The sequence below is a fragment of the Sphaerodactylus townsendi genome, linkage group LG15 (assembly GCF_021028975.2).
Source record: "Sphaerodactylus townsendi isolate TG3544 linkage group LG15, MPM_Stown_v2.3, whole genome shotgun sequence".
In the NCBI taxonomy this organism is placed as follows: domain Eukaryota; kingdom Metazoa; phylum Chordata; class Lepidosauria; order Squamata; family Sphaerodactylidae; genus Sphaerodactylus; species Sphaerodactylus townsendi.
The window spans coordinates 29,086,815-29,114,569 of NC_059439.1; the positions used below are offsets into that span (position 1 = coordinate 29,086,815).

General features: G+C 49.2%; 1 protein-coding gene across 2 annotated transcripts; it reads right to left on the minus strand.

Annotated features, from left to right (window-relative positions):
- Positions 1-416: 416 nt before the first annotated feature.
- On the minus strand, positions 417-27,459 carry ODAD1 (outer dynein arm docking complex subunit 1). Of its 2 annotated transcripts, none has more exons than XM_048516358.1 (16): positions 27,440-27,459; positions 22,128-22,292; positions 19,370-19,449; positions 16,574-16,673; positions 14,591-14,780; positions 13,686-13,808; positions 13,480-13,593; positions 10,921-10,988; positions 10,079-10,266; positions 9,030-9,155; positions 8,746-8,828; positions 7,971-8,139; positions 6,707-6,870; positions 5,391-5,494; positions 3,699-3,777; positions 417-1,901 (listed from the first exon to the last, which is right to left on the minus strand). In XM_048516358.1, exons 3-16 carry the CDS (start codon positions 19,434-19,436, stop codon positions 1,797-1,799), a joined length of 1,680 nt encoding a protein of 559 aa, XP_048372315.1. In that variant the 5' UTR covers positions 19,437-19,449; positions 22,128-22,292; positions 27,440-27,459; the 3' UTR covers positions 417-1,796. The 2 variants fall into 2 exon arrangements, with proteins under 2 accessions (XP_048372315.1, XP_048372314.1); XM_048516357.1 differs by lacking the exon at positions 27,440-27,459 and adding an exon at positions 27,109-27,358.
- Positions 27,460-27,755: the final 296 nt, after the last annotated feature.

A 27,755-nucleotide genomic window follows, 5' to 3' on the forward strand; every position in this document is an offset into this window, starting at 1 on the left:
CACATTCAACACAATTTCTAGGTACAGTTCTGTTTCCACTCAAAAAATCATTGAATCAAGTCCAACCCCCTGCAATGCCAGAACACACAATCAAAGCACTCCCGACATATGTTCACCCAGCCTCTGTTTGCAAACCTCCAAAGGAGGAGACTCCACCATTCCAAGGTAGTGAATTCCACTGTCAAACAGCCCTGACGGTCAGGAAGTTCTGCCTGATGTTTAGGTGGAATCTCTTTTCCTTCACGTTGAACCCAACACTCCTGGTCCTGGTCTCTGGAGCAGCAGTAAACAAGCTTGCTCCCTCACCAACATCATGACACCCCTTCAAATATGTGAACATGGCTATCATGTCACCTCTTAACCTTTTCCTCACCAAACTAAAGATATGACGACAAACAGGGGGGAAAGCCACAGTCTCAGCTAGTCAACATTTTAATCACCCCACTTTCAATTTGCACTGATAATCAAAAAACGCGATACAATTTTTTATTTTCCTTCCATGTCTCAGAAACTGTACACGAGCATCCCCTCTGCAGCCAGGGCCCACTGGCATGCCCTTCAACACCCACCCACCCACCCACCCACACACATACACACCCATGTTCCATGGTCCGATCCTGCCATTTCCCTTTTAAGGAAACTGTTGAGAATTCTTCCATGATGATCATCTTTGAGAGGGGAATATATTCCCCCAAGATTCTTCTCTGGAGGGTAATATAAAGGGGCGGGGCCATTACAAAGGAACGGAACATGGGGTAGTTTCGGAGGGCATCACCACTGCTGAATCCGTGGACTAAAAACATTTGCACTAAGAAAAGATGTGGGCTGAGAACTAAAATTTTAACATACACCCAGGAAACCATCTCTCGTACTTTCACTATAAAGAACGCAGTTTTCTTGCGTTTTAGCTACACATATTCTTCACGACGGGTGTATAGATCACTGCCGTGGCCAAGAAACATACCCACAGGGTTAAAAAGCACAGTTTTTTTAGAAACAAGTCAGGCTGCAGGTGTGTGTTTAAATTCGAGTTAAATTTGTGGTTAGGTGCACCAAATATGCCCAGTTTCCCATACGCATCCAAACAGTTGCTTATGCACCCTTGCCTCAAGCCTCAATCAGTCTGTCCAAGAGACGGGGGGATTTTCTTCTTCCAGATGAGTCAGAAAGATAACCCCATAGCACAAGGAAGTGTGATGTCCCAGTTTTCGGACAATTGGCTGGGGTGGGGGACAACATCTTGAACTTCAGATACCTCTCGTAGCCCAGTGTAGCCTATTTAAGTATCAGGATCTTGGGCATTTTTGCCCAGGAGGTTACTGGAAACATGGGCTCGCTACACTGTAAAGGTAAGGGACAGGCTCCTCAGCAGGAATGGTTTCCAGCAGGCATACAGAGAAGGCATGGAGACAGTGCATTTCAAGATGCGTTTCCTCTTCCGCAAGGGAATCTGGAGTCGAATTAAGGGTTAGAAGGCAGCTTGGGACTGAACAGCTTTGTTAAGATGAAGGGTAAGAGTGATGTATCGTCTTTGTAGCCTGTCAGTCCTGATTGGGTAAGCAGTCAGTGGAAATTCCACCAGAAGGAGGAAGATCTTTGAGGAGTCTGGGCAGACCACGGGCCCCTGCGGGGTGAGGCTACATCCCAGCACGCCGATCATCCCAAAAGAATGGGGAAGGCAGCGGAAGGCGTTGGTAGAAGGTCAGCAGCGCAGGGAACCAGGCCGCCATGTTGACATCGTGGCTTCTGTCCTTTGCCCTGCCCCGACCAGGTCGCAATGAGATGTCCTACGCAAGTCAAGAGGCATGCTGGCCTTTCTTATATACGCTCATCCGAGTCCGGGGACTCGGTATTTCAGGTTGCGTGGTCCTCCTGAGGTAAAGGGTTCCTGTCTTCAGGACCTGGAGAGGAGAGAAGAGAAATTCACCACGTTCGCCGTCATCTAACAAACGGCACAAACAGGACCTGAAAGAAAACGTGCGCTCCTCTTAAAAGAGTACCACTTCCTATCTCCGAACTGCGTGTTTGCGAGAATGAGTTCATACTAGAGGCCTACCTTACCTATTCGGAAAGGAAGACAGAGCCGATTCAGAAAGGAAGACAAAGCCTATTCGGAAAGGAAGACAGAGCCGGAGAAGAAAGAAAAGCAGAAGAGAATTCTGGGACAGGGTCACGACTTTGCTGAACACAATTATCTGGGTCCGTTCAAGGCATTTTGTCTCCCCCAAGCAAGATACACGTGTCATTTCCTAGGCCTGCGCTGCCACCAGCCAAATTTATTTTATTTATTAGTGAGACTTACTATACCGCCCACCCCTGAAGGGCTCTGGGCAGTGTACAACAATTAAAATACCATTAAAAATTAAATTACCATTAAGACATATAATATAATTAAAACCAGAATAATTTAACACAGCAAATTCAAGTAGCCCAATAGCAGATGGCGACTCAGACAGAGACCCCCCCCCCCCCCCCAGAGGAGACTGCACCACAATAGTGGCAACCAAGTGTGATGGTATACATGGGATAGTGGTGTGTTGGTATACGTCAGCGACCAGCCTCCCCAAAGGCTCAGTGGAACTCCATTTTACAGGCCCTGTGGAACTGTCCAAGGTCCTGCAGGGCCCTGATAGCTGGAGGGAGAGAGTTCTACCAGGCAGGGGCCAAGGTGGTCAAGGCCCTGGCCTGGGTAGAGGCTAGTTGCATCATTGAGGGGCCGGAAACCACCAGTATGTTTGCAGAGGCCGAGTGGGGACATAGGGGGAGAGACAGTCCCTGAGATATGAGGGCCTCAGCATGCGTAGGGCCTTAAAGGTCAAAACCCACACCTTGAAGGATTCTATTGCGAGCCAGTGCAATTGATATAGCACAGGGGAGATGTGGTCCCTAAAAGAGCCACCTGTGAGAAGCTGCGCCGCTGCACGCTGGACCAGTTTCAATTTCTGGATCAGCCGCAAGGGAAGGCCCACGTAGAGCGAGTTACAATAGTCTAATCTGGAGGTGACTGTGACCGGTTAACCACAGGTGTCAAACTCGTGGTCCTCCAGATGTTGTGGACTACAGTTCCCATCATGATGGGAACTATAGTCCATAACATCTGGAGGGCTGCGAGTTTGACACCTGTGGATTAACTCAGAGGTTTGACTTGACCCCCAACTCGCCCTGGGAGATATTACCACTGCTGATGTCTGGGGGCTGGCACCCTTCTCATTGTGGTGCCAAAAACAGTTGTTCAAACAGCTCAGCCAGAAAACTAGTGCTGACTTGTCCTCCTGCTGGGATATGAAGGATACTGAAAGAAGGGCCTTATCTGTACTGGCACCACAGTTATAGAACTTCTCCTGCAGGGAGACTGGCTCAGTTTCCACCGTTCTTGCCTCGACATGCCAGGTAAAGATCAAGGGGTTTTGTTTCGTTTTTCTTGTTGTTCTGATTTATGCTGACCCAGTTAGTATGCGTAGCAAATTACTTGGATGACAGGCTGCATTATGGAATTCAGCTGAATAACGAGGCTTTTATCAAACTGCTGGCCAAATCAGAGATACTTTTCATAATGCAGGATATAAATGTTTGAATAGAAGTGCTTGCTTCCTAGTATCCCCGACACCCCCATCCGAAGAATCGAGAAGTGCCTGTTTGTAAATCTATTTTCTTAATTCGATACTCCTCCAAGTGGCTGTCTTCCAGCTTCTACTCACCTCCTTCAAGACTTTTGCTCGGAGCTCTTTGTGGGTCAAGGGTCTCTGCTCTTCTTCGATGACTGCATCCTGGTTTGGTCTGCAAAGTGCAGAGAAAAAGATGGGATTGGCATCTTTTCTCTTGCCAGCGTGGTGTAGAGCAGCAGTGAAGAGCAGATGGACTCTAATCTGGAGAACTGAGTTTGATTCCTCGCTCCTCCACATGAGAAGGCTCTTATCTGGTGAACTGGATTTGTTTCTCTGCTCCTACATTCCTGCTGGGTGACCTTGAGCTAGTCACGGTTCTCTCAGGACTTTCTCGGCCCCTCCTACCTCGCAAGGTGTTTGTTGTGGGGAGAGGAAGGGAAAGGAGCTTGTAAGCTGCCTTGAGTCTCCCTACAGGAGAGAAAGGTGGGGTATAAATCCAAACTCTTCGTCTTCTAATTACAAACCATCCCATGCCTTTTACATTGTCCTAAAAAGCAGTGGGCCCTATTAATACAATCCACGAATGCTGGTACTATCCAGGAATACTGGTTCCTACTTTTCTTACTTGAAGTTAATCTACTAGATCCCAGTTCCCATTTTCCTCTTAACACCGTCCCCCAAATGCTAGGTTCCACTATCGTCTTCTCTAAGTAGGACAGGTGCCTCTTCTTCCTGATAGAGGCTCTTTTTCCCTTCATGGGTCTATTATCTGGATCTAGGTAACAGTTGAACAAACAGAAAGTCAACAGGTACAACTTCTTCTAGACCAGGGGTAGGGAACCTGCGGCTCTCCAGATGTTCAGGAACTACAATTCCCATCAGCCCCTGTCAGCATGGCCCATGCTGGCAGACCTGTTCTAGCACCACACAGCAGCAGTTAACAGAGAAGCTGCTCCTGTTGACTTTGTGCCTGTTGCGCGGCAACAGGCTTTTTGAGAAAAGAAAGCCAGTGTAGCCTAGTGGTTGGACTGCAAAGACCTGGGTTCCAATTCCCTCTCTTGTATGAAGCGTACAGGGTGCCCTCAAGGCTGAAAGAGCGACTGTCTCAAGGACCTGTTTGGGCCAAGAGGAGGATAAAAAGACGAGAATCACATTCACCAGCCTCAGCTCTTTGAAGAGTGGGCGCAGGAAGGATATGATCTGCAACCTGCGGCTCTCCAGATGTTCATGGACTACAAATCCCATCAGCCCCTGCCAGCATGGCCAAATGGGAATTGTAGTCCATGAACATCTGGAGAGCCACAGGTTGCAGACCCTTGGTAGGTAAAAAAAAAAAAACAGCTTCCCTAGCTCTGATCTTGAACATCCTATTCCCATTCTCAGCATCTTACACAATCCTTGCTGCCTTCAACCTGGGGCCCCCAACATGGCGCCTGTGGGCACCACGATGCCTGCCAACACTTTTCCTGGCCCCTGTCAAGTATTTTTAGAAAGTGGGCATGGCCCGGCCAGCCTTTTGCCCAGAAACACTTCTGATTGGCTGTGCGGATTTTTAAAAAACATTGCTATGGCAGCAGCTGCCACCACAGCACAAGGATCTTCGCTGAGTGACTTAAAGGAAAGGGCTGCTCCATTTTGCTTTTAAGGATCCCAGCCTTCTCAAACCCCAGACTAGTCTTGAATTTTTCTGTATCGTCACTGGCTTTTTTGGGGGGGTGTCGAGGGGAAAAGACTAGAAAAACCAAGACCCTTCAGGGTGGTGTTGGGGGTTGCCCTGTTTCTTACGCAGCACTGGGAGGCCGAACACTGAGCCGGTGAGGCGGAACCCCGGGCCTCTGCCCCAGAATCAGCTGCGCCATCTCCAACGAATCGAAGGGTTTCTCTTGTTCCTGAAGAGGAACAGAACACATTGCTTGAGCCAAACGTCCCCACTCTAGAGCTCTAAAATAAGATTAAAAACCCCAGATCTCTTCAGCCGACCACCTTCCCTCCCGTAATGACCCGGCCCGGCCCATTTTTCCTACTGTCTCAAAACTGAGCAAAGCATTGGCTATCTCAGTCTCCATTTTTTCCTCGGTCTTCATTTTTTAAAAAGGGCTTCTAGTCTTCATTCTTTCAGAAACATATTTGAAAAACTGAAGACACAAAAGGCCCAGGGAATGAAAATGAGGCACCATAAGAACATCAGAAAGAGCCTGCTGGTTCAGACCAGAGTCCATCTAGTCCAGCACTCTGCTACTCGCAGTGGCCCACCAGGTGCCTTTGGGAGCTCAGTGCAGGATGTGAAAGCAATGGCCTTCTGCGGCTGCTGCTCCCGAGCACCTGGTCTGCTAAGGCATTTGCAACCTCAGATCAAGGAGGATCAAGATTGGTAGCCATAGATCGACTTCTCCTCCATAAATCTGTCCAAGCCCCTTTTAAAGCTATCCAGGTTAGTGGCCACCACCACCTCCTGTGGCAGCATCAGAAGCGTAGGGCCTGGGGGCGGCAGGAGCCAGCCTGCAGGGATGGGGGGGAGGGGGGCTCGGTGCCCCTGAGGCCTGCCCCCAAGCATGGGGGGCAGGGCAGGTGGTGCCCGGAGAAAGTGTTGTCCCCGAGCACCATTTCCCCCTGATATGCCACTGGGTACCATTATACTTTTTTGGAACCATGAATTGCAGTACACAGTTCCAAAGTACAGTTTTTTCCTACAATGGGGAAACAGTCTTTGGCCCTTTCCCCACTTACCTTAAGCCCCGCACTACTCGAGGAGAGTAGCGCGGGGTCCCTCGGCACTCCCCACTGAGAGGGGCAGAGACAGCGCAGCCGCCCCGACGCTGCTGCTGTCGCGCCCCTCAGCGCGAGGCATTCCTGGCACTCTTTCAAAGGGCGCCTTTTGATGGGGACGCCCGGTTGCGCACCAGGGATGCCGCGCGCTGGGAATTGCCCTCAGAAAAGGGTAAGTGGGGAAAGGGCCTTAAATGTTGCCTCTTCTAATCCAAGGAGGCTGCCAGGAAAAAACCCTTCTCCAAGAGGAACGAGCTGAAAACATGGAAATAAATCCTTCGCTATCGTGCCTCCATCAGCCCTGTCTTTCCCCCTGCCTATCCGGTCCTGCATACCTCTGCCACAACGTAGGCATACATGGCCAATAATTCATTGATCCTTTGCTCGATAGAGCCCATGTAGACCGTGATGTTCTCATTCAGTGTGATTGTCGACCCCCCCAGCATTTTATCCAGCACTGAAGAGTTGCACTGCAGCTTCGCGAAGAGAGACTTGATTTCTTCCGGAGGAGCGGGAGAGAAATTGACATGAATTAAACCACGAATCCTACCTCCCAAAGTCCTATTTTCCCGTTGCCCTCCTAGAGAACCAAAGGGTGTACGCACAATCTCCATTCACCCTTGTGGATAATAACTACATCTCTGCCAGTCTCGGCTGGCCAACCACTGGCCCGTCTCACAAGCTATGTGAAGGACAACCGATTCGTGTTTATTTTAAAAGAAGACAAGATCTAGATCCTGTTATGTTTTCTCAACTGACTTCTGCCTCTTGATAAAACAGGTCCTGCACAGTTTTCAAAGGTTACACCAATGTGGGTTAGCAGTTAAGAGCAGGTGGACTCTAATCTGGAGAACCGGGTTTGATTCCCCAATCCTCCACATGAGCGGCGGACTCTTATCTGGTGAACTGGATTTGTTCCCCCACTCCTACACATGATGCCTACTGCATGACCTTGGGCTAGTCACAGTTCTCTCAAGAACACTCTCAGTCCCACCAACCTCTTAAAATGCCTGTTGTGGGAAGAAGAAGGGAAAGCACTCGAGGTCAGCCACCTTGAGTCTCCTTACGGGGGAGATTGCTATGGGAAATAGTTAACCATCTTTTCCAGTGTGAGAGCCAGCGTAGTGTAGTGGATAAGAGCAGGTGGACTCTAATCTGGAGAACCGGGTTTGATTCCCCAATCCTCCACATGAGCGGCGGACTCTTATCTGGTGAACTGGATTTGTTCCCCCACTCCTACACATGATGCCTACTGCATGACCTTGGGCTAGCCACAGTTCTCTCAAGAACACTCTCAGCCCCACCAACCTCTCAAAATGCCTGTTGTGGGAAGAAGAAGGGAAAGCACTCGAGGCCAGCCACCTTGAGTCTCCTTACGGGAGAGATTGCTATGGGAATACAGCATGTACTCTCTGGTCTGTAATAAGGCAGGCTGAGAATGTTGGTTCGAAGACAATGACAAGTTCCTAGTCCACAGAGTTGTAACAACAACAGCAACAAACTGCAAAACATTTGTGGCCCTCCTTTCGCAGTCAGCAGTATCTGTATCTCTGCTGCATGTCAGGAAATGTGGTATTGCAGCCCTTCTGGTCTCCTTACCGCTTTTGAACATCTCCCAAATCTTCATCTGGGTCTTCAGCAGAACCTCAACCCGTTTTGTGTCATTCACCGCTTCCTCTAGATGTGCTTCGTCTTCCCGTAAGCGCGACTCAAGCTCCACTTCCACCCGGGTCCCCTGCGCCTGGATCATCTCTGTCTGGTGATTGAGCTGGAGGACAAAGTTGGGGAAAGAAGAAGAGTTTGGATTTATATCCCCCTTTTCTCTCCTATAAGGAGACTCAAAGGGGCTTACAATCTACTTTCCCTCCCCGCCCCCCAACAAACACCCTATGAGGTGGGTGGGACTGAGAGAGCTCTGAAGAACTGTGACTAGCCCAAGGTCACCCAGCTGGCATGTGAGTCTCCTTACAGAAGAGAAAGGTGGGATATAAATCCAAAATCATCTTCTAAAGCCAGAGCTGAAAAGGATCTAGTTCTGGATGAGGACAGCTGGATTCTTTTGGGGTCAGGGATCACTAGCAGATCACTTCCCATGGAACATAATTCCCTCCGCCGGTTATATTGAGAGAGATGGTCCCACAGAATTGTCAAATTCCGCCACCAGGGAGAGAGACATCCTACACCTATGAGCGCAACTCAGCTATTCTGCAGATTTTGCAATCCCCGTACCAACTTCCCCAATCTTTACTTCTGGATGTTAACTGCAATTTTTGTCGCTGCAGAAAGCAAAAGAGTGTTTTTTTCAGAAACAGAAAAAAAAAACCCAACCCTACCCCTCAGAAAAAGAAGCAAAGAAATATGGAACTCCGATCACCTCAGCGATTTGTTCCCGGATCTGTTCCAGCTGGTTGTTCTGTTCGTTGACATAGTTGAACTGAGCAAAGTTCCGCTTCTCCTCTGAGGCAGGAAGGGAAAAGCATCAGGTGATCCCTACTCATGAGTCAGCCAGAGTCGGATGGGACCCGGCATGCCCAGGAGGGAAATATGCCCCCCAGTTGCATTCTGGGTGCTCCCCTGTGGCAAGAGAGCCCTGTGGCAAGAGAGCCCATGCACCACCACCACCACCAGAGGAAAGCATTGCTTCCCCACAGACATCACCTGCATCGAACTTATTCAGCACAGCATCCAGGGTATCCACACCAGTCAACTGCAGCACCTGCTCAAGGGCATCTTGGTAAGAGATGAGCAACTCTTCCGAGCACCCTCTCCGTTTGAGTTCTTTCTCTGATGGGAAGGAAGAGAGTCTAAGAGCCCCAGTTCCAACGGCCCCATCCCACTCTCGGCCTGGGCTACTTCCAACCTCCTGTCTCCGGTTCCTAAACTGCTAGCGATTACTGGAACTCCTGCTGCTCTACCAGCAGCAAACATGCATGAAAAAGAGCAGGGCGCCAATCCGCCATTTGGTTTCTCCTCTAACCAACATGCATGAAAAGAGCAAGGCGCCAATCCACCATTTGGTTTCTCCTCTAACCAACATGCATGAAAAGAGCAAGGCGCCAATCCACCATTTGGTTTCTCCTCTAACCAACATGCATTAAAAGAGCAAGGCGCCAATTCGCCATTTGGTTTCTCCTCTAACCAACAGTACGAGAAAGTGGCTTCAAGCACAGGCAGAGGGAAACAAATTCACGTTATTGTGCGCTTATCCCTACGGAACCCGGAATGTAGGATTGTTGACTAGGGTGGATCTAACTCTGGAAGAGGGTAGGCCTAAACAGATGATAGTGGGCCACTGTAATCAAGCTAGCACAGTCTAAATTAGTACTATGTGCTGAAAGATCTAGAAATGCTTGCCAGCCCAATAACTCTGCAGTGTATTTAACAGGGGAGGAAGCAGGTAAGAGATACATCCATTTGACAGAATACAGTCATTTGGCTCTGCGGATAAATGTATACATTTACGCACACGTAATATCTTTAACTAAAGTAAAAGTTTTAGATCTCTAAGATACGCATATTTAAAACATTAGTTTTTCATCTCATACAAATAAAAAGTTAAGTGAGACCCCAGGATAAAAATAACGACTTGGCTAGGCCTACCCATTTAAAATAAATAGCTACCTCAGGACCACCCAGGGCAACCCTCAATTCCATCCCAGAATCGGGAAGGGGAGGTGCATTGGCTCTTAGCTCCTCCACACACACACCTTGTTTTTCCTTGGCCTTCAACGCTTCCTCAGTGAGCTTCCGCTCCTGCAGTTTAACGGTGAAGAATTCATCCAAACGGCGGTCATGATCTAGGATGCGGTTTAATTCTTTCAGATCCGATTCGTACTGCCTGAGATCCTTCTGCGCCTTGTCCCGCAGCTGGCCCAAGCGGTTCTCCGCCTCATCCCTGCAATTTACCCCAGTGGACGGAGAGGGAGTATGTTTGTGCTTCAGCCCAGAATAAGCCCCAAATTCCCCATTTCTAACCTCCCTAAAGGACTATTAATTTACTTCATTTATACCCCATCGTTCTCTTCAAAGGGAACCCGAAGCAGCTGACACTGTTCTCTCTTCTGTTTTATTTTCACATCACTATGGTAAAGAGCAGGTGCACTCATCTGGAGAACTGGGTTTGATTCCCCAATCTGCTACTTGCGCTGTAGAGGCTTATCTGGTGAACCAGATTAGCTTGTGCAGCACATGCCAGCCAGTACCCAAAAACCTGTGTGGTGACCATAGGAGCTCTGGGGGCAAGAAGCCCCCCACTTAACTCTCTATGACCTGGACACCTGCTTTTCAAACAGAACATGCCAGACTGAGGCCCCTTCCACACATGCAGAATAATGCACTTTCAATCCACTTTCACAGTCGTTTGCAAATAGATTTTGCTATTCCGCACAGTAAAATCCAGCTGCAGAGTGCATTGAAAGTGGATTGAAAGTGCATTATTCTGCAGGTGCGGAAGGGGCCTGAGTTATGCTATCTCAGCAGTTAAGGGCCAGCATTTGACCATCGGGTCATTCCCCCCCAGGACGCAGAAGCCGTATCTTCTTTCCCTGACCTTGCATCGTAGGCTGCTGAAGATGTGCTGATCATGGCCCCGATGATCCTCCGTGTATCCAGGAGCTCCTGGGCAACAAAACAGAGGGGAAGCCTTCAGATTCATCCCTTCTTGTAGTAAAGCTTTTATTGACCTGTTGCAAGATTCCATTCCCTTCCAGTGGCCCAATCACAACGCTTCCCTTCTCTCCAATCTTTGTCACCCGCTCCAGAACAAAAGCAAAGAGAGAAATTCACATTTTTCCTACCTTTTAAACTTCCCATCTGCATGAGTTAAACTCATAGGACATCTCAAGTGGCTCTTCTGTCCCCTCTGAATGGATTACACAAATCTCCCAACACGAGATCTTGCAATGATATACTGACTTGGAGGGTGGTCCCCGGTCCCGCTATCCTCAAATTGGCCTGGACCAGGACCAGGACTTTTTCTGCCTTGGCTCCTACCTGGCGGAACGCTCTGCCACCTAACATCAGGGATTTGATGCAGTTCCACAGGGCCTGTAAGGCAGAGCTGTTCTGCCAGGCTTTTGGTTGACCCTCCCCCCCAAAAAAATGGAAACTGAAATTGTAATTATCTACTATTAATTGCACTTGTTGCCTGCCCAAATTCTAATTCCCTACTTAAGAACATAAGAACATAAGAACTAGCCTGCTGGATCAGACCAGAGTCCATCTAGTCCAGCACTCTGCTACTCGCAGTGGCCCACCAGGTGCCTTTGGGAGCTCACGTGCAGGATGTGAAAGCAATGGCCTTCTGCTGCTGCTGCTCCTGAGCACCTGTTCTATTTGCTTTAAATGGCTTCTGTTGCCAGTCTCATTTTAACTCTGGCTCCTTCCGCACATGCAGAGTGATGCACTTTTAAACTGCTTTCAATGCTCTTTGAAGCTGTGCGGAATAACAAAATCCACTTGCAAACAGTTGTGAAAGTGATTTGAAAACGTATTATTCTGCGTGTGCGGAAGGGGCCTCTGAGTTGATAGTAAGTTTTTAGTCCATTTTAATTTGAACGTATTTTAATTAGACGAGGTTGGTTTTTTAATTATTATAACTGTTTTAATTGTGTTAACTGTCTTAATTGTTTCATTGTTTTAATTGTTGACTGTTTATTTAATCAAATGTTATAACGCTATTTACTGTGGTAAGCCGCTCTGAGCCCTTGGGGGGAGGGCGGCATACAAATCGCCTTAAATAAATAAATAAACGGAACAATTTAGGGTGGGTTTATGTGCTACACTTAGTGACATCCTCATTTTAATAGCCCCCACTCCAACGCACACTCTTCCAAATGCAGTCCCACTAGCAGCATTTGCAAAAGGAAACACAACTTTCGTTAAAAGGATAATCACAGAATTAAACAGGAGGTGTAATTCCACCCTCAGACAACCCAACAGCCAGGTGAGCAAGCCAGCTCTAACTCAGGTTAAAGCCGGCGAGTCAGAAGCACAACATTTGTATGAAATGACCGATTCAACACAAGTATCAACTGTTTGGAAAACTCCTCAAAACCAAGTTGATCAAACAGCGGTTGACTTGATGCATTCTGGACCATGCCGAAGACCAGAGGTGGGATCCAGCAGGTTCTCACAGGTTCCCGAGAGTAGGTTACTAATTATTTGTGTGTGCCGAGAGGGGGTTACTAATTGGTGATTTTGCCACGTGATTTTTGCCTTAGTTATGCCCCTCCTCTCAGCAGTAGCGCGCAAAACTTGAAGCAGTCTAGCAGGAGGTGCACCGGCTTCCATAGCAGCCTGCACCTGTGTGCACTCGTTTCCCACCCAAGGACCGGCGCAGCGGTTGCGTCCTTGCCACAGCCCCACCCAGGAATGCCCCACCCTCGGAATACCCGGCCACGCCCCCGTCGTGCCCTGCCCAGCCCCATTGGCGCTACGCCAGTTTGAATCCCACCACCATGGGAACCTGTTACTAACATTTTTGGATCCCACCACTGCCGAAGACCCCTTCGACCTGGGTCCATTCAACTTGGGCCAACTGACAAAAAAAAATATAGTGAGGAGAAGAGAGAGGCAGAAATTGATCTTGTGTATCAATCCTCAATACAATATTGGATCTGACAACCTTCACGTGATATGTATATTAATTTATTATTTATGGTTTTATGTTATTTATAATTGGTTTTGTCTTGTAAAGTTTTAATATGTGTATTGTACACTGCCCAGAGCCCTTCGGGGGTGGACGGTATATTAAATCTAACAAATAAATAAATATAAATAAAGTAGGCACTTCACAACTTTCCATGTCAGAATCTAGAGTTTGTCAATCTCAAGACTTGGATTTATCAAGAAAAAAAACCCTTTCTACATCACATAATTCAGTTTCACGATAGACTCTTTCTCAGCCAATGAAAAGTCCCGATTTCACAGAGCTCCCACAACAGACAATCGCATCCTTCCATTCTGTACTGAAGTCTTCACCAGGCAACCAGATCCAAGCTTCTGAAACAGAACCTTCGCTGGCCTTTGATGTGACTTGGTCTCCTTCAGAAACTCAGCCAATTATGTCCCGCCCTCTCCCGCTGCTTGTCTCTTAGCACAATCCTACCTTCTCTAGAGTCTTATAAAGCTGTTCAAAGCGATCGTGTCCGACCTGGAGGATTTCTAGATCCCCGCGGAGCTGCGAGTTGACAACAAGCTGGGAATTGAACTGCGAGGTGGCCTGCAAACGAAAAGCGAAGGAGAAAATGGAGGCAAGCCAGGGAGCTTGGCTTACAGCTCCACCCCCCGGAGACTGACGGCCATTTTGTTTACCCTGTCCAGCTGGTTCTCCATCGTCTGTACCCTCTTCTGCAGGTGGGCCTTTTGCTGTTGGATCAAGTGTCCACTGCCCACTTCCTTCGTTTGGCCAACCAAACGCTTCTCCCAGCTTTGTATCTATCAATGGTCAGGAACAGAGGGGAAAGGTGGAGGCGAGGCAAACAACAAAAACAGCAACCGGCGCTTGTGATGGCACAAAATCACCCAAGACTCTTCTCTCAGCTCTTCCAACAGATTAGACAGAGGAGTCTGCGCACCCAAGGGCTGCCGTATTTCTCTTTTACAGGATATGGCAAAAAAACCTCCTCAAAGATTGTTTTCCTGGAGTTCCAGTATTCCCCAACAACAACAACAGCAGCAGCAGCAGCAGCAGCAGCAGAAGAAGGAGGAGGAGGAGGAGGAGGAGGAGGAGGAGGAGGAGGAGGAGGAGGAGGAGGAGGAGGAGGAGGAGGAGGTGGAGGAGGAGGAGGAGGAGGAGGAGGAGAAGAAGAAGGAGAAGAAGAAGAAGAAGAGGAGGAGGAGGAGGAGGAGGAGGAGGAGGAGAGGAGGAGGAGGAGGAGGAGGAGTTGGATTCTTATCCCCCCTTTCTCTTCTGTAAGGAGACTCAAGGGGGCTTACAAGCTTCTTTCCCCGCAACAGACACCTTGTGAGGTAGGTGGGGCGGAGAGACTTCTGAGAGAACTGGAACTAGCCCAAGGTCACCCAGCAGGAATGTAGGAGTGTGGAAACACACCTGGCTCACCGGATAAGCCTCTGCCACTCAGGTGGAGGAGTGGGGAATCAAACCCGGTTCTCCAGATTAGAATCCACCTGCTGACTCAAAAGCCCTCTGACTGAAATGTGGGCTAAAAACTGCTTGTGTTGAAGCACCCTGTTTCCCGGCCCATCTCTCGCCGTACCTCTCGCTCGAGTAGGGACATTTTCTTCTTCTCTTCCATTATCTGCACCTCCACATCGTCCCGGCGTCCCAACAGGGCTCGCAGGTTGTTGGTTTGATCTCTCCCTTGCTGTTGGTAGGTGCGGCTCTCCGCCACAGCCTGCCTGCGTAGCAGCTGTTCGTTCTCCTTCTCCAGGCGCTTCATCTCCAGCCTGCCCGGGGAAAACGAGGAAGAGATGGCCGGCAGGATGAGATGGTGGGACGGGGCAGGGCGGGCCCGTGGCGGCGCTTCATGACAGCAGTGGTGAGTTTGGGTTGGGATCGGTGGCAATGCCAGTTTAAGAGGCCTTTGGGGACACGGCTACGGGGGGGTGGCAGGTGAACCGGGGCTTGGAGACTCTCCCAAAGCATCTGACGGGGTGAAGAGGCCAGCTAGGTCAGCGGAAGCCGGGTGGCGTAGTTTAGAGTAACAAAACGTCAACAAAGAAAGAAGCCTGCGCGAAAAGAGGCAACGCTGTGTTTTGACTCAGGAAGCGGGGTTGGGAAGAAAGACTCCTGAGTTCCCGAGAAAGGAAGTGAGGGTCTGGGAGAGCAAAGGAGAAGATGCCAGAGTTCAGGGTCGTCTGGCCCCTGATTACCCCAGAGGAGGAACAAGGAAGACGGGTCTCATGCAGGTAATGCGAGAAGTGGTGAGATGATGAGGGACGCGAGAGATCACAGGCATCGCATCTGAAGCTGAACTGATGGGAGAATGCGCATCACGGTGTAAAGCGTCGAGTCCTCGTGTGCACAAGTACATGTGTGAGCTAGGTGGCGGGGTGCAGATTTTAGCCAGACTTGTCTCATTCCCCCACCACCACCACCACCACCAGGGCCTAGTTGTGATCAAACCCAACTGCTTAATTGTGTGCTGCCACGTGCGTATCAGTTGCCAGGCGCATTTGTGTTGTGTCAATATCTATAACACTACAGAGGGATGAGCAGTTTTGAAAGGTTCATTTGAAGATTTTTTGCGGGGTGGGGTGGGGTTGCAAGGAAACATACAGTACCTGGTCAAACCCTAACCTAAACTAGAACTGCCTTAGAAACTAGAACTCTTAACCTAAACTAGAAGCCGCCGTGAGTCCCTTTGGGAGATTGGCGGGGTACAAATGTAAAATATAATAAAAGTTAAAAAATATAAACAAACTGGTCATTTCAGAAAGAGATATGAGAGGCAGAAAGAGGATATGTACCCAAGAGGCGCAACACAACTGCACCTTTGTGGCGGAAATGACGGCCAAGAGATATCCCTCCTTCACCAAAGAGGAGTAAAGCACAGCAAACTCCCACCAAAATGTGAAGCAACTGAAAGTTAGAAGGTAAGAATTGCGGCATTCAAAGAAATTTGAGGTTGGGGGTAATTTTCCCACCTCTCTCACGGATTTGGTTTGAAATAAAAGATTCCTGCTTTGGGGGAGAATGCACGTCCCTTGTGCCTGTCATACAGGTAGTGCAGGTTTCTATGCGGCTTGCAAAACCTGGTTTGGGCAGATGCAACATGTTGGAGAGGGAGAGTGCGAACGTATGTCTGGAGCACAAGCGGCAGAGTTCTTTGGAAGGCCTTTCCAATTCTCATGAATGCAATCAATCGTCTGGCTTAAAAGACAGACCGTGGCTTTCTGCTGTAACGCAAACAAGAACCTAAAACCGTGGTGGCGAACCTTTGGCACTCCAGATGTTCATGGACTACAAATCCCATCAGCCCCTGCCAGCATGGCCATGCTGGCAGGGGCTGATGGGAATTGTAGTCCATAACATCTGGAGTGCCAAAGGTTTGTCACCACTGACCTAAAACCATCGCCCAGTCCTGCCCCGCCCCATCTGCTCTTCCCTCCCTCAGACACTCAGGCCCAAATGGTACCTGGACCCAACTTTTTAAAAACAGCCACGTTTAGCTTAGCCCTCCCACACATCCATTTCTAGGAAGCCAGGGTTTGACAAAGGATGCCAGGCGCTTACGTACATCTGCCTGCGGATGGTTTCCCTCGATTCCACGGCATAGGCATGACGGTGTCCTTCCAAGAGGCGGAACTGGCGCTGGAGTTTGACCAACTCGCTTTCAGCTGGTGGACATTGACACAAGGGGCAAGGGAGGGAAGAAAGGGTGGTTAGAAAAGCCAGCACACCTGTCCCCTACCTGGGGTCATTTCCTCCTCTCTGAGGGATGGAGGGCTCCCTGCTGAAAGGTACGAGTGGGGACAGAAGAGAAGTGTAGGCTCTGCAGTCCACACACAGATGTGTTTCCCCACACTTGCCCGGGAAGGCATTCAGCTATCTATTTCTCCCAGGATATTTCCTGTATTCCTCACTGTGTGCCACTGGGTCAAACCTCAGCACTCCAAGCCCTGGATAAGCTCTCATTTTACCTGCATGATCCCACTTGAACAGGGCTTCATAGATGCCCTCTCCTGACCAACAAGTGTTCCCTTAATCCCTTGACTACCATATTTCCAGAAAGATTCAAGTGAGTAGCCATGCTGGTCTGAAGAAGCAGAAAAAGGTTTGAGCAGAGGTGGGATCCAGCAGGTTCTCATAGGTTCCCGAGAGTAGGTTACTAATTATTTGTGCGTGCCGAGAGGGGGTTACTAATTGGTGATTTTGCCACATGATTTTGGCCTTAGTTACGCCCCTCCTCTCAGCAGTAGCGCGCAGAACTTGAAGCAGTCTAGCAGGAGGTGCACCAGTGTGCGTGGCAGCCTGCGCCTGCGTGCATTCGTTTCCCGCCCAAGACCAACGCAGCGGCTGCGTCCTTGCCACAACCCCGCCCAGGAATGCCTGGCCACGCCCCCGTCGTGCCCCGCCCAGCCCCATTGGCGCTACGCCACAGTTTGAATCCCACCACCATGGGAACCTGTTACTAAAATTTTTGGATCCCACCACTGGGTTTGAGTCCGACCTTTAAAACCAACAAGGTTTTATCCTTGGCATAAGCTTTTGTGTGCGTGCATGCAAAAGCTTACGCCGAGAATAAAACCTTGTTGGTTTTAAAGGTGCCGTTGGGACTCAAATACTTCCAGAAAGTTAGTGACTCGCTTTCTGAATTCTCACGCGGTCTTACGCTCAACATGCAGCCCACATGGACGGGCCAGGATATGACTGTTTGTACCACAGTTACTTTCATTTGATCTCTGCTTTAGTTCAAAGCCAAAAGAGGCCCAGTTCTGAGAGTAACCCGTAAAGCCAACTGAGGCTTGTGGACAGTGGCCGAGGTGTCCCAGTTTGGTCTCTCGGGCCTCATTCGTTTGGATACAAAGTCTCTCTTCCCTTTTTCGGAGCTGACTTCCCTGGCTCTCCACAGAAACATGTCAGCTGGGCAAATAAAAACAAAACAAAACACTCGCCAGTCCTGTCGTTGGTCTCCCTGAAAACGTTTGAGACAAGAGAAGGACCTCTCACCTCCAGGTCTGGCATTCCACAAGGTGGGCTCCACTTCCCACTTGCAACAACTGGCTCTAGGTCAGTGGTTCTCAACCTGTGGGTCGCGACCCCTTTGGGGGTCAAACGACCCTTTCACAGGGGTCGCCTAAGACCCTATGCATCAGTGATCTCCATCTGTAAAATGGATAAATGTTAGGGTTGCGGGTCACCACAACCTGAGGAACTGTGTTAAAGGCTTGCGGCATTAGGAAGGTTGAGAACCACTGCTCTAGATTCAGTGATTCACAGTGCTGCCCTATGCAGAGTTAAACCCTTCTAAGCCCGTTGACTTCAAGGGACTCGGAAGCAGAACCAACGCTGAATAGAAGTGCACCATTAGTTACGCATATTTTATGGCAGGGAGTGATCTACCATCTCCTCAGCGAGTATCCCTTTTGCTGTCTGCCTCGTAGCTTCTCCGTGACATTGCATTAGCTGCGTTGGGAACAGCGCTCAAGGAACGCTTCCTGCTAAGAACCTTTATGAAATCGCCAGATGTGTATCTAAGTTTACAAGGTTAAGACACAGCTATTTCACAGCGTACACGCAGTCAGCATAATGCTATTAACATTGACTCAGAGGTTCAGTCGGTGGGCTTACTCCCAAGTAACCACTCAGCTTTTGGCTGAGCACTACCCATAGGAAGTTCACCGACCACAATATCGTTTTGCCCTGCCTTGTGGTGTATACGTGCATTTGAAGAATGCAACAGTCACGGGCCCTTGGGAACCGTCACTAAAAACTTGATGTTGGAAAAGTTCTGGCATAACTCCTCGATGACAGAACAGCCGATTTTCACTGTGATCTCCCAGCAATTAGGTTGAAGGAACGAACACATTTTATGCCCGAGGGCAAAATCGACAGAGGCCGAAATCCTTTCAGAAGCGTAAACACATATTTTGATTCCACCCAAGACAAGCACTGAGGTAACAATGAGGCAGTGAAACGGGCAAAATTAAGACAGACCCTGACCAAAACCTGAAGGGGGAAAAGATCCTCCACAATCCGAAGCAGTTTACCTCAGAAAATCTGATGCTGGGGACAACTAACTATGCAGGCCCTGCTTTCCCTGAAGAGTTTAGCCAGCTGCTGGAAACTGACTAGATACGCCTGGACTGATCCAGCAGGGCTTTTCTAAAGTTGTCAGCCTTGGTAAAAGCAAACGGTAGTAGTGAGCCTGAAAATAATCCTGTATGTTCCCCATTCCAGTGAAAGGAAAAAAAAATTCATCAGATGACAAACTGGGACAAACTCCATCCAGTTCTGCGAAATTCATACCGCCACCCCTCCTCCCGAGCAAGTACCCTGTGGCAACGTTCTCCTCCCCACCCAAGGAAATTACCAAGGCTATCCAGGTCCACATCGCTGCTATCTGAGCGGAGGCTGGAGGCCGACTTGAAGAACGGCATCGTTGCTTTCTTCCTGCGAACCGAAGAGATGAGAAAACAGAGATTGTGTTAAAGGTGAGTGGTCCTCCTTGCTTTCTGAAATTCTTTGCTTGGAGATAACAAATGCTTTGCTCCCAAATCCTCTCCCGCAAACAGGCATTGCTCTCTCATGATAAACTTCTCCCCAGGTGCGCTCTGGATTCTAACAGTGATTTATGTACTGCTTTCCCGCTTCAAATCTGACAAATCAAACCGCCGAAATGTTAGAACAGTCAATCCAATTAAAGTAACACAATGACAAAGCCAGTTTTTAAAAAATGCGAAGCTAAAGGTACAAATGCCAAACAACAAAAAATGGGTTAAAACACCGGCTGCTAAAATCAACAGACAGAAAAATCACACAAAAGGACCATTTGTCCCTGAAGGTCCTGGGCCTATTTTTTTTAAACCTCAGCAGACATCTAAATTACAACAGCAACTCACAAAGTTTTCTGGAGAATATGCTTCATAAACGAGACATAAGCTCCCAAAGTCTCTTTCAAGGGGGTGAGTATGAACAAAAGGGGGGACTGAAAACATTTTACAAACATTTTAGGAGACTTGTATGGAAAGAAGAAGAAGAAGAAGAAGAAGAAGAAGAAGAAGAAGAAGAAGAAGAAGAAGAAGAAGAAGAAGAAGAAGAAGAAGGAGGAGGAGGAGGAGGAGGAGGAGGAGGAGGAGGAGGAGGAGGAGGAGGAGGAGGAGGAGGAAGAAGAAGAAGAAGAAGAAGAAGAAGAAGAAGAAGAAGAAGAAGAAGAAGAAGAAGAAGAAGAAGAAGAAGAAGAAGAAGAAGAAGAAGAAGAAGAAGAAGAATTGGATTTATATCCCCCCTTTCTCTCCTGCAGGAGACTCAAAGGGGCTTACAATCTCCTTGCCCTTCCCCCTTCACAACAAACACCCTGTGAGGTAGGTGGGGCTGAGAGAGCTCAGAAGAACTGTGACTAGCCAAGGTCACCCAGCTGGCGTGTGTGGGAGTGGACAGGCTAATCTGAATTCCCCCGATAAGCCTTCACAGCTCAGGCGGCAGAGCGGGGAATCAAACCCGGTCCATCCAGATTAGAGTGCACCTGCTCTTAACCGCTGCGCCACGGCTGCTCCAGGGCCATAGTGTAGCAATAAAAGACTCATACAAAGATCTGGGAGATGCGGGTTCAAATCCGCAGTGCTGTTAAGCTCATGGGTGATCTCGGGCCAATTATTCTCTCTCAGCCTGATGTACCTCACTGGGTTGTCATGAATGTAGGAAGAGAAGGGAAAACTCACAGCCACCATTCTGAGCACCTTGAAGGAAGAGCCGGATAAAAATGTGGCAGATCAAAGTTGTCTTCCAAAATAGCCACAATGAGCAAAGGATGCCTCTAAACCACAGGTGTCAAACTCGCGGCCCTCCAGATGTTCATGAACTACAATTCCTATCAGCCCTTGCCAGTATAGCCAATGCTCATGTTGGGAGGGACTGATGGGAATTGTAGTTCATGAACATCTGGGGGGCTGCGAGTTTGACACCCCTGCTCTAAACAGTCACTCCTGCTGCCTGTCTGGATTCCCGGGGCAAGTAAGAATCACCAGTATGCAAACCAAGACAGGGAGGCATTGCCAGAACAGAGGATGTTCCCCACCACAGTCCCCTTTTGAACTTTAAGCCCCCAAAAACCTTGCATGGGTAACATTTCTGCAAGCATCTAATACACATGTTATGGGGTGAATGTGGAAAATAAGGAACCAGGAACTGCACGCAGGGAACCAAAATCCAACTTCAGCCACTTAACTGGCTGGTAACTTTTATGGATTTCTTTTGCAAAGCGTCAAGAGAAGCAGAACACGGAGACTGAGATTCTCCTGGAGGTGAATCATCCGTACGTCTCTAGCATGTTGGAACTGCCAGAAGCCTCTGAAACCAACAGCCACCGTATGAGTCAGCCGTGAATAACCATGCCTTGACAGACGGACGACGGAACAAAATAGATCAGGAACAACCCAAGCAGAGCTTGCCCGCTTCCCTTTCCATTCATTCCACAACTACGCTGCATTGGCTGGAAGACCGTGCATGTAATTGGAAGGGGTCTTTTACCGTCTCTGCTACCACTGCCTGCAAGGTTGAAGAGGCTGGCTGTGTCTTAGTGTTGAATATAAAATGCAAACCGAAAAGCAGCTTGCCTCCAGCTTTTCCCTTGATTATCTCCACGGCACTTTCCTGGACCACCAAAATGAACCAAGGACTACAATTTATGGATTTGTATGTACTAGTCCAGACACCATTCCCAGACTTTTCTACTTTATTTTCCCAAGCAAAGCACATCCCGTTGCTTCCTCTGAGCAGGGGTCTGCAAACCCTGTGGCTCTCCAGATATTCATGGACTACCATTCCCATCAGCCCCTGCCAGCATGGCCAAGTGGCAGGGCTGATGGGAATTGTAGTCCATGAACATCTGGAGAGCCACAGGTTGCAGCCCCCTGCCTCTGAGGGACCTAAAAGTAGGTTTTAACACACCCATACCGACAGGTCTTTGAAGCTGAACGATAACATCTTGCCCCAAACCAGGTGCTAATTTATCACAATTTATTACGTACGATATGTAATGTGTTATTATATGAAATCCATTTGAACATCCTCCTGCCCAACATCTGCATCCAGAAAGCACCATCCCACAAAAAGGAATTAGGAGAAGGTACCTTGTGCTCTGCTGAAGAACTCTTATGTCAGAGGTATGGCCAGTGTTTGTTGCGATGCTCTGGGAGGGCCTTCAGAGTCCCCCTGCCAGCATCACCTGCTTGTTGCTCTCGTCCACTCAGTTGTTAGCAACCATCTCCAGGAAACGCATCAGCTCTGCACAAATGCTGATGAAACAGGCGGGCAGGGTGGGAAGAAGGGGGGGCGGGGAAGAGCAGGAAATTACACACAGATTAACACAGACACAAGTCTAGGATTCTCTGGTTGTCTAGGACAGTGGTTAGGCTAGAACAGTGGTGGCGAACCTATGGCACGGGTGCCAGAGGTGGCACTCAGAGCCCTTTCTGTGGGCACACACACACATCTAGACTGGCCTGGGCACGATCCTTTACCTGGGAGTAAGCTCGGTTGCTGGCAATGGGGCTTGCTTCTGAGTAAACCCTCTTAGGGTCGTGATTCACCCATTCAAAGTGTTGCACAGTTAAGAACATAAGAACATAAGAACAAGCCTGCTGGATCAGACCAGAGTCCATCTAGTCCAGCACTCTGCTACTCGAAATGGCCCACCAGGTTCCTTTGGGAGCTCACATGCAGGATGTGAAAGCAATGGCCTTCTGCTGCTTCACCCAGCTTACTCCCGAGTAACGCGAGCCTCGGAGCCAACTGTTTTTTCTAAACTAAAACCTCAGTATTCAGGTTAAATTGCTGTGTTGGCACTTTGCGATAAATAAGTGGGTTTTGGGTTGCAATTTGGGCACTAGGTCTCGAAAAGGTTTGCCATCACTGGGCTAGAAAGTAGAACTCTTGTGTTTATCTAGGGTGGTCAACTGGAGAAAAAAAATATCCCGTCTCTTTAAGAGAGGATGCGATTTACCAAGTAATATTTACACCCATGCCCGTTTCTAAATATTATGACTCTATTAAAGGGAAAGGACATTTTTTCCCCCTACAGGTTGTCAGCAACCATAGATTTGGGAAGGCAAATGGGGTCAGGTGGAGAAAGTCAGAGGAGTTGGGATGCAAGACTTTATAATGTTCTCTGAGGAGATTGATGCCTAATAGACAATGAGAGAAATCCTCAATCACTGGGTGTTGGTGAGGAAAGATTGCAGACCTGTCCCTCTGAATTTTCTTGGGACTACACTGATGCCAAGACAATAATCTGCTCCTAGACAGGCCTTCTGTGTATTACCCAAGTTTTCGACCCCTTCCAGTCCGGCTTCCGTGCTGGGCATGGGACGGAGACTGTTCTCGTCGCCGTCACAGATACACTCCGTATTCAGCTTGACCGAGGCGGATCGGCGCTGCTGGTGTTGTTAGATCTCACCGCAGCGTTTGACGTGGTCGATCACAACCTTTTGACCCACCGCCTGGCTGCCTCTGGAGTGCGAGGCACTGTCCTTCAATGGATTGTCTCGTTCCTCCGGGGCCGGAGTCAGCAAGTGAGGTGCGGGGATCAAGCCTCCCGGAAGTGCCCGCTCCAATGCGGTGTACCCCAGGGGGCACTACTATCCCCGCTGCTATTTAACATCTATATGCGACCCCTTGCTCAGCTGGTACGGAGTTTCGGGCTGGTATGTCATCAGTACGCAGATGACACTCAGCTCGTTCTGTTGATAGAGGGGGGAGCAGCCGCCGCCCCTGTGGCTCTACAGCATTGTTTGGAGGCGGTCGCTGGTTGGTTGCGACAGAGCAGGTTGAAACTGAACCCATCGAAGACGGAGATCCTCTGGCTTGGCCGTAGGGGGGGGGAGAGTCTTTCCAGCCTCCGGTGTGGGAGGGGGCCACTTTGGTACCGACCCCCTCCGTACGCAGCCTGGGGGTCCACCTGGATTCGTCTCTGTCAATGGAGACCCAGGTGGCCCATACAACCCGGGCTGCTTTTTTCCATCTTCGTCAGGCCCGGCGGCTGGCGCCCTTCCTCTCCCAAACGGACCTAGCCACTGTGATCCACGCAACGGTCATCTCCAGATTGGACTATTGTAACTCGCTCTACGCGGGCCTTCCCTTGCGTTTGATCCGGAGATTAAAACTGGTCCAGCACGCAGCGGCACGCCTGCTTGCAGGTAGTGCCACCTGGCTACATATTCAACCTATACTGCGCCAGCTGCACTGGCTCCCGGTGGAATTCCGGATCATCTTCAAGGTGTTGGTACTGACCTTCAAGGCCTTACGCGGCCTGGGACCATCGTATCTTCGAGACCGCATCACCCCATACGTCCCCGCACGGCCTCTCCGATCGGTTGAGGCCAATTTACTGGTGGTCCCTGGCCCCTCAATGATAATGGGTTGCCTCCACACGGGCCAGAGCCTTTACGGCTCTGGCCCCGGCCTGGTGGAACGCTCTTCCTCCAGCTGTCCGGGCCCTGCGGGACCTTGGTGAGTTCCGCAGGGCCTGTAAGACGGAGTTGTCCGCCGGGCCTTGGAGGTACCAGCCGTTGATGGTGCCCCCGCCCTTGGCCCGGCCCTGATACTGATACTGATACTTGGGCCGGGCCCTGACATCTGGGCTAGCTGCCATCTCAGACTCGCCATTCCTCCCTTTTGGAAGGGAGGGAACTTTTAGGTTAGAATGTTGGACTCTTTTTTGGGGGGGAGGGGATGAGATTACAATAGTAGATTATTGAACGCCATCTATTTTACTGTAAATTATTATATTTATTAGGAATGTTTTATGGTTGTCGCTGTTTTTAAAATGTTTTAAGTATTTACATTGTTTTCTTTCTGCTGTACACCGCCCAGAGCCCTCCAGGGATGGGGCGGTATAAAAGCTTAAAAAATAAATAAATAAATAAATAAATAAATAAAAATAAGTTCCACAATCTATTTATTCCTCACCCCATCTTCTTCCCTACAATTCCCCCCAATAAGCGACCCTTTAACTTTCTGCCATGCCACACAGAGTTCTTAAGATTTTTCAGGCTGTATCAAGGATCTAGTCAATGCAGCATCTGAACTGACCATAAGGTCACATCATCTATAGCACAGGTGTCAAACGTGTGGCCCTCCAGATGTTATGGACTACATGGACTACATGCTGGCAGGGGATGATGGGAACTGTAGTCCATAACATCTGGAGGGCCACAAGTTTGACACCTATGATCTATAGCAGGGGTAGGGAACCTGCGGCTCTCCAGATGTTCAGGAACTACAATTCCCATCAGCCTCTGTCAGCATGGCCAATTGGTAGGGGCTGATGGGAATTGTAGTTCCTGAACATCTGGAGAGCCGCAGGTTCCCTACCCCTGATCTATAGCTTCCTCAGGTCAGAATATCTACAATGTATAGACAGCCTTGATGGTCCAGGCCAGGGGTCTGCAACCTGTTGGCTCTCCAGATGTTCATGGACTTCAATTCCCATGCTGGCAGGGGCTGATGGGATTTGTAGTCCATGAACATCTGGAGAGCCACAGGTTGCAGACCCCTGGTCCAGGCTAACCCAATCGCATCAGATCTCAGCTGCTTAGCAGGGTTGGCCCTAATTAGTACTTCACTGGGAGATCACCAAGGAAGTCCACGGCTGCTAAGCGGAGGCAGGCAATGGAAAACCACCACTGAACTTCTCTTGCCTTGGAAACTTTTCTGGGTTGCCATAAATTATCTGCAACTTGAGGGCACTTTAAGATACACAGAGAGAGAGATAAATACACAGAGAGAGATAAATACCATAGCTCTTCTAAACAAATACCCCAATTACCCTTTTGCAGTCCCACTAAAAGTTCTTGCATCAATGGGGTACTTGTACGCTTCTCCCACTCCTATGCTTAAAACTTCTTTCGTGTAATAAGCATTCCACCTTTAAGCCTTTCCTCAGTCTTGACAACACATTTTCTGGACCATTTTAGCCTCATGTAAACTCTCCCCTGCTACATGTCCCCTGTTCATTTCTAAAGGACTGTTTCCCATCCTTTATTCCATCTGCTGGGTACAGACCAGAAGATCTACATGCACAGTCACGTTCTTCCTATGTTCTGTACAATGCCTCGCGCTAGAAGTCCCACCCTTAAAAGCCAGTTTTATTCATCTAACATTTCCAAACCTACTGCCTCCCTGCCAGGAGAACTTTCCCCTATTTAATATGTCCATGCTAGGCGGCTGTTAGAAACGCAGGAGCAGGGCCAGGTGAAAAAGATAGCTCCACAGTGCCAGCTGGGTAGCTTTATTAGCCTGTCACAACAAAAGCAAGCACGAATCTCTTGGCGCCTTAGAGACAAACAGATTTATCGTTGCACAATCAGTTCCTAGCCTGAGAACTGAGAATTTTGTTCATTCACTTGATGAAGTAGATTCTAGACTACAAAGGCTGCAATAAATCTCGTTAAATGTGTTGCAAACAGTTCTCTTCTTTTAAAAAAGGGGGGGGGGGCTCCACAGGGCTTACACTGCAGGCAGACACCCAAGAAGGGTTCACATTACCTGAATGGTCTATCTATGCCCCTGTCTTGGCATATCACACCCTTGCCAAGACATGCTAAGATTCAGTGGGGCCTGAAAGTTTCCCAGAAATTAGTTCCCCTGGAGAAACTGGCAGTTTCAGAGGATATTATGGTGTGACATCCTGCTGAACTGCTTCCACTCATCAAACTCCAGGACCTCTAGGAATTTCCAAACATAGGGTTGGCAAGCCTAAGTGGCTCTGGGTACTATTCAAGCTGAGGTCACAACAGTTCCTGTCAAGGTCCTAGAACATCATGTTCAGAACATGTGAGACATGGTGGCAGGTGAGGCATGGTGGCACCGAACCCCCTCTTTTTTTGCTAACCCAAATGCCCAGGTGTCAAACTCGTGGCCCTCCAGATGTTATGGACTACAGTTCCCATCATCCCCTGGGATGCTGGCAGGGGATGATGGGAACTGTAGTCCATAACATCTGGAGGGCCGTGAGTTTGACACCTATGGGTGACTCTCCCCCAAATCTGAGCTCACCCAAGTTCTGCATGGTCATGTGACTGTGCAGTTTACTCCATGGTTCTGCCATCTCACCTGAACCCCAAAGGTCCTGGCAGGTCATGCTTAGGTCACGTCATCATGGGGCTTAGCTATCCTTAAACACACACACGCACACACCCCGAAGCCATGCCAAGGGCCATTCAGCATGACAACCCCTCCAAGGCCCTGGAAGGTCACACCAAAGTCTTGCACAGCCACGTGACTATGAGCAAGCCTGATACAAAAGTCCTGGCAGCTCACAAACACCCCAAAAACCGACACCTGCCCCTCAAAAGACCTGTTGCTCCCAGCACCCAAAATGATTCAGGAGATCTAAGCCGCTGTCAAGCCCCACCCCCTCCTCCTAAGCCCGACCCCTTCTTACCTTACAGGCCTGCGTTCCCACTGCGCATGTGCGAGCCTAACAGTTCTCTCCTTGCCCCTCCCGACGCTCATGCGCAGTGCGAAGTTTGTACTTGGCGGGCGCCGGAACAGAAGGGAGGCAGCCGGGAAAGTGGGGGAGTTGCCATGGCAACTTTCCATCACGCAGAGCCCTTGCAAAACCGCAGCTCGTTTCGGCTTGGGCCCCGCGTTGCTATGGAGACAGTTTTCGGAAAGGAAGCTCAGAAGGGTGGAGGGAGTGTTGAGAGAGGGAAGGTGGTGCAAGAGAGGAAGGTGGAAGACTGGTGGAAGTCTGGGGT